Source organism: Podarcis erhardii (assembly GCF_964252035.2).
Source record: "Podarcis erhardii genome assembly, chromosome: 3".
NCBI classification, from domain to species: Eukaryota; Metazoa; Chordata; class Lepidosauria; order Squamata; family Lacertidae; genus Podarcis; species Podarcis erhardii.
The window spans coordinates 121367460-121380787 of NC_138507.1; the positions used below are offsets into that span (position 1 = coordinate 121367460).

The 13328-nt window shown below is 49.2% G+C and overlaps 1 protein-coding gene across 1 annotated transcript in view; it reads right to left on the reverse strand.

Annotated features, from left to right (window-relative positions):
• PNOC (prepronociceptin) overlaps positions 1-13328 on the reverse strand; it is a gene marked incomplete at its 3' end in the record, with an annotated part of 36792 nt that overhangs the window by 814 nt on the left and 22650 nt on the right. The window contains exon 2 of the mRNA XM_081855111.1: positions 4951-5098. Coding sequence (XP_081711237.1) covers positions 4951-5079 — 129 coding nt within the window. The 5' untranslated portion in view covers positions 5080-5098. The remainder of the gene's footprint in view (positions 1-4950; positions 5099-13328) is intronic.

Genomic DNA, 13328 nt, shown 5'->3' on the forward strand with positions numbered 1-13328 from the left:
ACCTTCCCGCCAGAGTGGTACCTATTGATCTAGTTGCACTTTGACGTGCTTTTCGAACTGCTAGGTGGGCAGGAGCTGGGACCGAGCAACGGGAGCTCACCCCGTCGCGGGGATTCGAACTGCCGACCTTCTGATTGGCAAGTCCTAGGCTCTGTGGTTTAACCCACAGCACCACCCATCAATGCTACAAATATTATGCCTGAATGTATCCTTTTGACGACACCTAGATACCTAGCTTTATAAATTCGTAGAAAATCCATACTTTAACCGACTCTCCTCATTCCGATGCCATTTAACCCGTTAAAGAAAGGTGAATTGGGGCTCCACCTCCCTCCGTGAACCAAGAACCAAGAAGCAGGAAGTCCCATAGACAGCAGGAACAGGGCATCCCGCCATAATCCCCCAAGCGTGAGAGCACACACATGGCCCCCCCACCCAGGGAGTGACCAAGGGGGCAACACTAGACATCTGCAGAGGCAGTTGAGCAAGTCAGGTGTTCTGAAAGCCCATCTCCAGGACAAGTCCTGAGGGCAAGGAGATGAGAAGAGTTTTATTGTTCTTTGGGTGATGGGGACTTAAGAGGTGTTGGGAAAGGTGTCTGATAAAGGGATCTAATGTTGAACTTGTATAACCCTTTTATACCCCTCCCCATTTGTGACACGCCAGTGATGTAGTAATGATGTATCCGTGATGCTGCTCGAAGTGTATTCTGGGGGAAAGAGGGAAGTTTCAAAAGTCAGTGTCACCCCATGCTCCAGGTTCTTACTCCTGTCTTACTCATAGAGGCTAGTGGCGCGGGGTGCCAGGGCGCCACGTTCTGGAGGGCGCCAGGGAAGAGGTGGAGTCTCGCCGCCCTCGCCCGCCTCTGCTCCCCTCCTCCCTGGTTTGCCAGAACCAAGAGAGGCACAAAAAAGGGTCGAGAAGTTAGCTTCACGCAGGCACAGTCTCCGATTGTTCGGGGAAAACCCTGGAGAGGAGGGAACTTAGGTAGCTGTGCAGAGGCAGGGACCTTCATTCTCCGCAACTGCTTCATGGGGGCCAGACAGGGCCAGATTTAGGTTTGATGAGGGCCTCAGCTACTGAAGGTTTTTGGGGCCTTTATATGTCCAGCTGTCAACCACAAATTGCCGCTGGTTTTTGTGTTGAATATATGTTCATACCCTTGGCCTATGCTGCCTGATCATCAGTCCTACAAGCACTCTTTAATATTAGATAACAGGCACAAACAGCTTGACCCACATTCAGCTGTGCTGCACCAAAGTCTGCAGCTGTGTGTTACATGTTACATGTGGCCCTGCAACCACTCCATACAGAATGTAGGCACCCTATATACAGAAAGGAGCGAACCAGTGATATTTTAGGAAGCAGGCTAGCAGACAGAGCCCATGACTTACATTCTAGGAGCCTACAAAACACTGTTGCTGCATGTAGGTTTTATTTTATTTGTTTTTTTATCTTATATTTTGGAAATATGCATCCAGGGTTTTTCTTTCCTTTAAATGTTTTGGGGGCCCCCAAGAGAGTGGGGCCCTAAGCTATAGTTTGTTTAGTTTATACGTAAATCCAGCACTGGGGCCAGACCTACCAGCGATGAGTTGCTGTGCTCATTAGGCATGGCACTAATGTGTGTAGATCCTGTTTTTTTCTAATAATGAGTTAATTCCTCCTGCCTTATGTGATTGATTGTTGGTTTCACAGACTGCCTTCCTAGAGACACAACTTCTCTGAAACCTTGAATGCTTCTGATCCAAACAAACAAACAAACAAACAAACAAGCAAGCAAGCAAGCAAGCAAGCAAACAAACAGTTTCTCTTCCCTCACTCCCATCATTCACACGAGTGATTGGGACTTCTAGAGACAAGCTTCCCAGCAAGGGCGCAAAAATTGAGGCCCATGGGTCTAATGCAAAGACTGGCCCCAGATAGCATGGGATGACAAGGCTGAATTGGTGGCATTCGGCCAAGTGGTGACACTTCGCTTGTATTTGAGAAGGTCCCAGTCTTGCATATATTAGCAGGTAGCCAGGAGATATTCCCCCCCCCCGGACCCCAAACTTTCTCTGTTCATCTCTTCTCACCCCATAACTAATTGATTGCAAACAGGTTCTTAGAGGGATCACTGACTTCCATCAGAAGTCAATTATAAGACAGTAACTTCTTTTCCCCCCTTTGCTGGAAAGGAATTGAATTCACAGCAAGGGGTCTTTGAGCGCCAAGAGCGAAGAACCCAACTCACTTTTCACGCTCAGGTTGCTAAACCGCTTACTTCTGCAATCAGGCTACTGTTTCCAAAGGCTTCCCTTCTCCACCCCCAACTTTCATTAGCAGGTGAACTGCTTGCATTTAATTCTACCCACAATGTGTGTGTGATGGTGGCTTGTCTGTATTTTTTTAAAACGCAGCCCTGCAAAAGTCTAGCTGTCTATTTATTCCGCACAGCCTGACTCAAGAAAGAGCAAAGTGGGGAACTTGGACTAATTATAAGTTCTGAAGTTCCCTGGGTCTTCTGAGCAGAGAGTTCTACATTTTTTGTCCTGAATGGCTTCTTCACGCAGAAGGGAGGCCTTTTGAAATTGCCCTCGCTTTGGCAAACTGAGCTGAGATATCTGTTCAGCTCCACAACGTGGCTTGTCTCTACACCTTCAAGAGACATTGCTGTTGACGGCTGATCTCATGTGGGGGCTGAACTGTGTGGGGAGCCAGCATGCTGAGAGCCCACTGACCAGGCAAATTAATGCAGTGGGAAGCTCCCAGGGCAGGAATAGGCAGGAGTAGGAGTCGCCTTCTCAATCCAGCCCGCGGACGGTCTGGAAATCAGTGTGTTTTTACATGAGTAAAATGTGTGCTTTTATTTAAAATGCATCTCTGGGTTATTTGTGGGGCATAGGAATTTGTTCATCTCTCCCCCCCACCCCCGAAATATAGTCCAGCCCCCCCAGGGTCTGAGGGACAGTGGACTGGCCCCTTGCTGACCCCTGCTCTAACCACTGCACCATGCTATCAGCAGAGAGCCTCTGCGTTCTGCAGTGCCCTTGGAGTGAGATTCAAGGTTGCACCCATTGTGTGTGTGTGTGTGTGTGTGTGTGTGGCTGGTGGCAAAATTGGCATTTCCCTGAAATGAGGCAGCTGACTAAATGAATCTTAATGACCTGTCCACTGCATTTTCTTAATGGGCAAGAGATGGTTTGCCAGCACCATGTGGAGTCGAGCCCAGACAGCTGAAGCTGGCTTCGCTCCTTGGTTTGCTAATTCATTCATTCATGCATGCTTTCATTCATTCATTCATTCCAATCCACAAACCGTCCAGCCATGACAGTATCAGCTGTGGAAAGGAAGCCCTCCAAGGTCAAGGGCATACGAGTGCATTGAACTTCCTATAAATTTGAGGCGAAGGGTCCTGTCCGTGCCTTAATTTCAGAGAAGCCGTCTTTGGTCATTTGGCAACCAGAATGATCAAGGAGATGGAGGGATTCCTCTATGGGGGAATAAAAGATTGCAGTGTTTGGGACTTTTTAATTTACATCATAGGAGTTTATAAAATCATGCATGACATTGAGAAAGTGGATAATTTTTTCTCCCTTTCTCATAACACTGGAAGTCGTGGACATTTGATGAAGTGGAATGTTGGACAATTCATGACAGATACAGTAGAAGAAAGGACTTCTTTATAGAATCAGAGAATTGTAGAATCAGAGAATTGCAGAGTCCTCTAGAGTCATCTAGTCCAGCCCCCAAGGGCTCGCCTGGGACACAGGACCACATGGCAGCAAGATATCTGGAAGGGTCCAGACGGAGAAAGACCTCTTCTAGAGTCACTTTCTGTTTCAGAGATGCTTCACAGGAGTTGGGGGGGGGGGAGTTATCCTAAAATAAGCTTATTGTGCAGGCAGGTGCAAATCGGCCGGGCTGGAACACGCTTCCAAGGTGGGCTCAGATGGTGACCTAGATGAATGCAGACGGATGCCTTGGCGACGATCTTTCTTTAGGGCCCCCCTCAATGAGAAATGGAGCCAGGGCAGGGAATGGCTGGGACATAAATTCTCATCAAATGGGAATGAGCAAGAGCCAGAGGGAGAGGGAAGGAGAAAAAGCCCATTGCAAAACGTGTCACTGTTGATCAGCCAAGGTGGGAGGAAAAGCGTGGAGATGAGAATGGTATTTACCTCTTCCTTTGAAACCTGGTGTTTGAGCTGCCAGGACTGGAGATGGAAGGCGGCCAAAAATCATTGCTGGCATATCAAGAACAGGCTGGCCCTAGCATTGTTGAGGATAGGGGCAGGTGAATCTGTCAGTTTTGGTCCCTTTTTTCCAATCTTATGTTGAGTTCTCCACATTTCCACATGATGTTGGGAGGGTGGCACAGGGACATGGGTGGCACTGTGGGTTAAACCACAGAGCCTAGGGCTTGCCGATCAGAAGGTCGGCGGTTCGAATCCCCACGACGGGGTGAGCTCCCGTTGCTCGGTCCCTGCTCCTGCCAACCTAGCAGTTCGAAAGCACGTCAAAGTGCAAGTAGGTAAGTAGGTACCACTCCGGCGGGAAGGGAAACGGCGTTTCCGTGCACTGCTCTGGTTTGCCAGAAGCAGCTTAGTCATGCTGGCCACATGACCCGGAAGCTGTACGCCGGCTCCCTCAGCCAGTAAAGCGAGATGAGCGCCACAACCCCAGAGTCGGTCACGACTGGACCTAATGGTCAGGGGTCCCTTTACCTTTACCTTTACTAAAAATTCACTAGCACGTCAGTGCAAATGCATGCAATTCTGCCTAATATACGCGTTTTTGCAAAGAAATCTCCCCTAATTTGTTCTTCGTTGCACTACTTGGCTGGAGAACCTCATTGCAAAATTCAGAGAAGTGCAAATTTCAAAGGATGCGCATTAGTTCACAAATTAGGTTTGCCTCGCACTGTGTGCCATATGACCCAAGCCCGCCGCTGCTTGGACTACTCACCAGAAGGCTGAAGTCATCCTGCTGGTGGCTGTACAAATGTCTGTGGCAGTTCAGGCAGTCTCTCCGGCAGTCGCTGAGGGCATAAGCGAGCAGGCAGAACGACAAGACGTTCCAAAGGAGGATCCTCATGGTGTCAGCTCTCAAAAACCTGCAAAAAGGAACCGGGGAGAGTGGAATGGTCAAGAGATGGAACAGTCCTTGCCCGTCCTCTGACTCTTTGTCACTAGAAGTGGAGGAAAACTCCAACCCGGTTGGTTTTTTGTCATTCTCACCAGTCCTGCAGGATTGCCTCCCCACAGAGGTTCATGCTTAAATAATAATAATAATAATAATAATAATAATAATAATAATAATAATAAATTTTATTTATACCCCGCCCTCCCCAGCCATAACCGGGCTCAGGACAGCTAACACCAAATATAAAAACAATTGATTGAAATACAGCTTAAAAAACAAGATTAAAATGCAACATTAAAACATTAAAATGCAATCTCATTTCAGTGGAAACTCAATCAAAAACTTTTTTGGGATAAAAGCGTCAAGTCTTCACCAAGGCTCACTATCCAGACTGGTCCTTTGTGGGCCAGAAAAAAGCGAGGGAAGTCCCCAAATAGGAGTTCCATAACAGAAGGAGAAAGGAAAAAGGAAAGAGGGGGAGGGGATCAAGTTGATTCCAAGCCAAAGGCCAGGCAGAACAACTCTGTCTTACAGGCCCTGTGGAAAGAAGCCCAGCCCCACACAATTGGGGGGATTCCCAGCTACGTCACACCCTGGCCAGCCAATCGGCTGGCTCTGGGGGCGTGGCCTGCCCTATTTAAACACAGGAACAGCCGGGGACCTCCCTCTTTCCCCACCTGCCAGCTGTTCCTGCTTTTCCCACCCTCCCGCCCTTTAAGGTTTCCGTTCCTTGACCTTGCTATGGACCTTGGTTGGTCGCCGTTGAGGGGCCTGGTAGGATTTTTTCCACTTGGCAAATTAGCACCAGCCACTTGGTTTTCGCCCACCTTGTAGCAAATCGTCACAACTTTCTGGGTATTGGCGGTTAGGCATTGGTATAGTTCTGTAGATGGAAGAGGGGAGGTAGCGCCATCACCTGCCCTGCATATTGAAGGGTAGTCTGATAAAGGATTCCGGGAGGCGTGGCCCTGTCCGAAGCCTAGGGAGGTGAGGGCCCAAGGCACGCCCCCAAGCGGTGACCCCCGGGGGAGTTCCTAGTTGATGTGCATCAGCAGGACTCCCCCCACTGGTGGTTAACCCTTCCCGGACTTCAAGCGGACGGCTGAAGTCGGATATAGTCAGTTAGGACCAACGCCTAAGCCAATACCGCTGATCACCTGCAACCAATAAAGTTGTGGCCTTTTTTAGCCCATTAACCTTAATAATTGTGTCATGTGTCTTTATTTCCACTGGGGGTTGGTGGGAACTCGCCACGTAAGCCCTCAAGTCCAAACACCCTGATTGATGCAAGAAATCAAGCTATGAGGAGATCTGCTGAGAGGGTTCAACTCTCAGGAACTTTCTTGACACGAGCTTCTACTTGTCCAGCTGCTTTCTCCCAGGAAACTTTTCTGCTGAATCAGAACACACATCAGTCGGTTTTTCTGCGGGTTGACGTTTGTTCTGATTCAGCGGTAAACTGTGGCTTTTCCCAGAGAAAGCAGCGGGATGAATGGAAAACCTTTCAAATCTGTGCTTTCTAGACATGGAACAAGTGGAATGTGCCCATGGATGCTGAAACCTCAATTTCCCCCAAATGGAAAGCTTCCCAGAACTTGCGACTCCCGCTCTGGTATTAAATTATGTGGAGTTTAACACTGTCAGAAAAAAACAACAACTCCTATGCTAAGTGTTGCCAAAGGCTTGGAGGGTCATGAAAGATTCTGTTCTGTTTGGTGGGATTTTATCTTCCATACAACAAATGCAGATATGCAGGATTCTCTCTCCACAACAGTACAAGGTGAAATCTGTTTTTCCTCATGGTCTCAAGTACTCTACTTACCTGATTTAAGTATCTGCCTGATCTATTTTGCTGCTCTTTTGCATTTGCCTTGTTTGACTTCAATAAAACCATGATTCTACGAAAATAAAATTTTTGGGAGAGGGAAATAAAGCAAGCGACAGAGTAGAGTGGGGAACTTCAGGCCTGGAGGCCAAGTGTGGCTCTCCAGACATCCCTATCTGGCCCCTGGACCCCTCCCATGGCCACACCCCTTTCCCAAGGCTGCAGCACTGTGTCCTCCTTGAGCTCTCTTGCCTGGCTTGGCTAATAATAAATAAAAATAAAAATAAAAATATTTATATCCTGCCCTCCCTGGCCAGAGCCTGGCTCAGGGCAGCTAACACCAATAAAATCACAGTAAAAACATAATAGGGGGGAAACAGAGGGGGGGGGCAATTTAAAATACAGGTTAAAATGCAATTTAAAATGTAGCCTCATTTTAAAGTAGCTGATAAATCAAGGCCATAAGGGGAGGGAAACATAAGGGTCAGACCGAGTCCAAACCAAAGTCCAGGTAGAACAGCTCTGTCCTGCAGGCCCTGCAGAAAGATATCAAGTCCCGCAGGGCCCTGGTCTCTTGTGACAGAGCGTTCCACCACGTCGGGGCCAGTGCTGAAAAGGCCCTGGCCCTAGTTGAGACCAGTCTAACCTCCTTGAGGCTCGGGACCTCCAAAGTGTTGTTATTTGTGCACCTTAAGGTCCTCCGTGGGGCATACCAGGAGAGGCGGTCCCGTAGGTAGGCGTACACAAGAACAGTTCTGCTGGGTCAAGCCAATGGCTCATCTAGTGCAGCATTTTAGAATCACAGAATCGAAGAATTGTAGAGTTGGAAGGGACACAAAAGACCATATAGCCCTACCCTCTGCAAGTCCACAAACCTTCTGTGGTATAGAAGGCGTTCCATTTCTCCTCCTGACCAGGGCACCAGTTGCGTTCCATCTGAAGAAAGTTGAGAGAGACCACTGCCTTCTGCCTGTTTTGAGAAGAGAACAGCCACCGTCTTCTATGCCGTGGGATCTGATAGGGACAAGCTGGGAACAGGATTCCCACAGGGGAGCTAGCTCTCAAATAATACAACAGGCTTCCCCATTTCAGAAGGTACCACTATAGATGTTTGATCTGGCCCTGGCAGGACCAGATATGCCGTTAAATGAACGGCACGCTTCCAAGCAGCCAACTCAGAGTATGTCTGGACAAGGGCCACAGCCACAGCCCTGTCATGGAAACACAGCAGGCAGAAGGACCAAGCAGGGTAATGGCCTCTCTTAGCACCCAAGCAAACCCACGGATGACAACTCTTCTCACTCTGCATTGCAAAGATGTCTGCAAATGTAACGTGAAAGGTGGCAAGGTGTGGGAATCCCTTGTAGGATGATCACAGTGCCTAGAGACAGACAGAACGGGCATCCATAACAGTGACCAGAGGACTGACCACTGGGAGGAGCACAGAGAGAAGAAACGCCCCGGTCCATCTGTAGCAGCAGAACCAGGCGCCTTCATCTGCCCCAGCTGCAACAAAACATGTCTCTTCCGCCTTGGTCTCTGTAGGCACTCTCATTCTCCAGCGGTTTGACCCACAAGAGCACACTCCTCCATTGTCTCCTGAGACAGAGGGGTGCCAACCTAACCCAATGTGAACTGCAACTGCCATCCTTCAAAATTCTTTGAGTTTCCCCACTACTGTTCTCCAGCCACAGAATGTGTACAAACAGGCAGATGACTCCATTGAGACAGACAGGAGGCAACCATCGCTTCTGACTGGAGGTAGTAGTCACTGATAGCTACATCCTCATGAATTCGTCCAGCCTTCTTTTGTAGCCATCCACATTGGTGCCCATTGCTGCCTCTTGTGGCAGTGAGTTCCACAGTTCAACTTCTTCTTCTTTGGCGATCACTCGTAGCCGAGTAAGATTGTCTTCCATAAACACAGTTTTAACAATGAGTCCGTAAGTGACTGTGGAGGCCAATTCTGGATCCACACGTCCTTCCACAGTGGGGACATAGGTTTCTGGGTGGAAGTTGATCACGGTGTGGATTTGCCAAGCGTGCCTTCCTCTTAGCAGGTTTCTCCCTTGCGCCCTGAGTTCGATTGTCTTCAAAGCCCATGACACCTTTGGGAAAGGCTGTTCTCCAATCGGAGCGCTCGCAGGCCAGTGTTTCCCAATTGTCGGCGTTTATACTACATTCTTTTAGATTTGCCTGGAGAGAGTCTTTAAACCTCTTTTGTTGACCACCAGCATTATGCTTTCAGGGATACCTCAAAGTCAGTACTTCCCATGGCACCCATTCTAACTGATTTTTAGGTGCCTAGTAAAAACATTTTACTGTGTTTGATGGCTCTGCTTTTTAGTGCCTCTCAGCAGCTTGTAGAATTTAAAAGGGCCTGGGGGCCTTGTTGCTACTGAACTGCTTTTGTTTCCCCTTTTTATTTTGCTGTTTTAATTGTTTTGCCATTGGTGGTTCTTACAACGAGCTGTGAATTGCTTTGAGAGTTGTATATTGAAAGGCAGGGTGGAGTTCTTTAAAAAACAACAACAACAGCTGCAGCCCTAAGCACACTTTTGTGCACTGTGGGGAGTAAGGCTTGTTGAGGAATTTTTCCCAATTGGCAATTTGTGGCCTTTTGGTTTTTCGCCTACCTCGCAGCAACTCGTCACAACTTCTCAGCATTGGCAGTAGGCATTGGTAAGAAGGGGTTAAGAGGATGTGGGGGGGGGGAGGAACGCCATCACCTCCCCCCAGCGAGCGAAGGGTGGTCCATTAAAGGACTCCGGGGGGCGTGGCCCTGTCCGAAGCCTATGAAGGTGTGGGCCAAAGGCACGCCCCAGACTGGTGACCCGGGGGAGCTCCTAGTCGACTCCCCCGATATAGTGTTAACCCTTCCCCGTGTCTCCAGCAAATGGGCTGGAGCCGGATAGTCGATAGGACCAATGCCTAAGCCAACGCCTCTCATTCCTGAATTCAATAAAGTTGTGGCCTAATTTGCCCAATTAACCTTAAATTATGGGGTCTCGTGTCTTTATTTATCCTGGTGGGGGCGGGAACTCGCCACGCAAAGAGGAGCTTACTTCTAAGGAAACATGCAGAGGACAGAGGAAAGAAACTACTCCTTCCCACAAGGGCCAACAATGATGCTAAAATCCCCGCAAGGAGGATTTGAACACAGGAGCAATGTGGTTTCATTGCTGCCTCCGATTGTGGAGGCGCAAAGCATAGGCATTGTGGCCCTCTCCTTCATGAACTTCTTAAGGAAGTGACCCACCACCACCTCCTTCAAAGGGGACGGCACTTTGTCCTCTTCCAGGGAAGCATTGCTTACTCCCTGGTCGCACTATGGCTAGCTCTAAGAAGCCATGATGGACAGAGGTCAAGCGAACAGGTGGTCAGCTGCACTTTTTGACGCAGCTTGTCCACATTCTCAGACCACAATACAGTGGTACCTCGGGTTACATACACTTCACGATGCATACGCTTCAGACTCTGCTAACCCAGAAATAGTACCTCGGGTTAAGAACTTTGCTTCAGGATGAGAACAGAAATCGTGCTCCAGCGTTGCGGTGGCAGGAGGAGGCCCCATTAGCTAAAGTGGTGCTTCAGGTTAAGAACAGTTTCAGGTTAAGAACAGCCCTCCAGAATTAATTAAGTTCTTAACCCGAGGTACCACTGTAATGGAAACTTATCCATTGTAGATATCCAGCTCTACAGTTCTATGGTCCCATGGGTCGGGAAGTGTCCACACCATCTTGGGGGAGCCAACTTGCAAAATTTTCTGCACAGACATATCTTTGCAGCCCCTTAGCAATCATTTAAGCAACTTCTGAGAAGAGGGAGACAAGTCAGGATAAAAACCATTCCTTACGGCTGATTAGGAATCAAGCACCATCAGTCCTTTAACCCTACTTGAACATTTTCTTCTTTTCTCCCTTAAAAGCGACAACAAAGATACCAAACCATGTCATGAAAGGAAGGGCTAAGAATATCTCTCTGGTCAGAAATCTCTTAGCCAGAGTTGGGGGATTAATTTACAACTTGATTAGGGTGACGGGCGATGGGCAAATGATAGCAGGAGGAAGAGGGGGAGAAACTGCTTTTGTTTTGGAGAGGGGCTCAGGAGTTTATGGGAAGTGATGAGTCTGGGATGCGATGTGCAATCAAAGAAGTGTGTGTGTGTGATTGAAGCACTGATTCTCACGTCAATCACAGCAGTGGGAAATTGGCCGGACTCAGAAATGATGAGGTGCTGTAAATGTCTCTTATCAAGCACGCAAGGCAAGCTCGCAAGGAGCCCATGTGGTCTGATACGGTGGTTTTTATGTGGAAAGCTCAGGGAGTCAATAGCATGGGCTGCCAACCAGCTACTGAGGTAAGTTCAAGGTGTTGGTTCAAAGAGATTCTAGACCTCCATTTTGAAGGCTCCTTTTTCTGAAGACCTTCGCATCTCCCAAGACATCTGCCTTTCCCTTGCACCTGTTGTGAACAAAAATCTGCCCTTTTCCCCCTTATGGGGTATCCAAGAGCCCATATTGAGTCCTTACGTAGGTTCCCTATTGGTAGGAGAAAATAACAGAGGCCAACCAGAGAATATTGAGAAGCAAAGCAGCTAGTAAGCCTGATTTTATTGATCTGTTGCAACAGGGTCCTCACTCACCACACGCAGGAGGGAGGAGGGACCCAGAACAAAGGTGTGCCTGCCCTTATATAGACATTTTAAATTCCCTGCCGTGGAGCTCCAGACCACCCCTCCATACATCATACATACATCACAGAAGGGGTGTAGCTCAAGACCAATCCCCAGACACATCATACTTACATCACAGAAAAGGCGGTCTACAGCAGAAATCTGAGTGCTTTGTTTACCTCCTGTCTGCCAGGTTACCTGTTTAATGGTCACTTGATTGGATTGCCTGGGGAGCCTGGCCAGTCTTTTGTAATGATGAATACTTAGTTCCTGAGCCAGGTCAGGCTCACACCCTATTCATATCTTAAATGTGCCCTTAAGACAGGATTTGTGAAGGAAAAGACAACATTCCCTCACACCCAGGGGCGTACAAAGGGGGAGCAGAGGGAGGGTGCCCCGGGCACCAGCCCGGGGTGGTGACAAGATGGCCTGCTGCCTCCCCCCAGCTGTAGAGTGCCGCTTGTGGCATGTCCAGTGCCGCTTGTGGCATGTCCACACGGTGTCCATATGGGCTGCCACTAGCGTGGCAACCGTACGGGCTGCTGTGTGTGTGCAGTCTGTACCAGCTGCCGCGCATGCACAGTCCGCACGGACGTCGTGTCACGAGGTGGTTAGCCCCGCCCCTCGGCGTCCCACCCCCGGTGATGGAGAGGGTTCCTCCGCCACTGCTAGCACCCTCACTGCTCCCATACGAAATGTTCATTTTGTTGGGCTGCGTCCGGGGAGACGGGGGCATTTGGCTGGCCCCTGGCTTGCTCCAGCCACCAGCCGGCAGCCAGGTGACCTCCGGTTCATTCTCGCAACAGCATCAATCAGCGACTCGAGCCTTAGAAGCCTGAGCATGCTCTTATCAGCAGAGTGAATAACTTTTCACAACGTAAGTGGCAGACAGAGGCAGGTGTAAGCATATTTACAGGCATTTATTCAGCATCAGGAACAAAGGAAATACATGTCTGCTTCCCTTTGTGTCCAAGCAAAAACAGGAGTATAGCAGAAGCAATATACAACAGAAGTTCCCAGCAGAGTGTGCTGGAAGTAAACAGACATATGACACACAGCAATTCCACAAGCCTGTTCTAAAGGTGGAATGGAACTGTATCCTAACAATAAGGAGAGCCTGCAGGATCACGCCAGTGACCCAACTAGTCCAGAATCCTGTTCGCACAGTGGCCAACTAGATGCCCCCATGGGAGACCTCCAAGCAGGATCCAAGCACAAGAGCCCTCTCTCCTCTCCTGTGGTTTCTTGAAACTGACCGCGGAAGCAGGGCACAGCCACCATGCCTAGTAGTAGCCATTGATAGCCCTCCTCCTCCTCCATCCTCTTTTAAAGCCATCTGAGTTGGTGGACATCACTGCCTCAAGTGGAAGGGAGTTCCGCTGTTTAACTTTGTGCTGTGTCAAGAAGAACTTCCTACTCTGGCTTTAGAGGTGAGCACGTGAGCAAACTGACCGTGAATACAGACACTTGGGGTTGCGCGATTTCAGGTTGTGCACCGTGCCGAACCTGGAAGTACTGGAACGGGTTACTTCCGGGTTTCGGTGCCTGCGCATGTGCAGAAGCGCTAAATCGTGCTTTGCGCGTGTGCAGAAGCACCGAAATGCAACCCATGCGTGCGCAGACGCAGCGCTGCGGGTTGCGGTCGCTGTGGGTTGCGAACGTGCTTCCCGCACGGATCACGTTCGCAACCTGAGCGTCCAC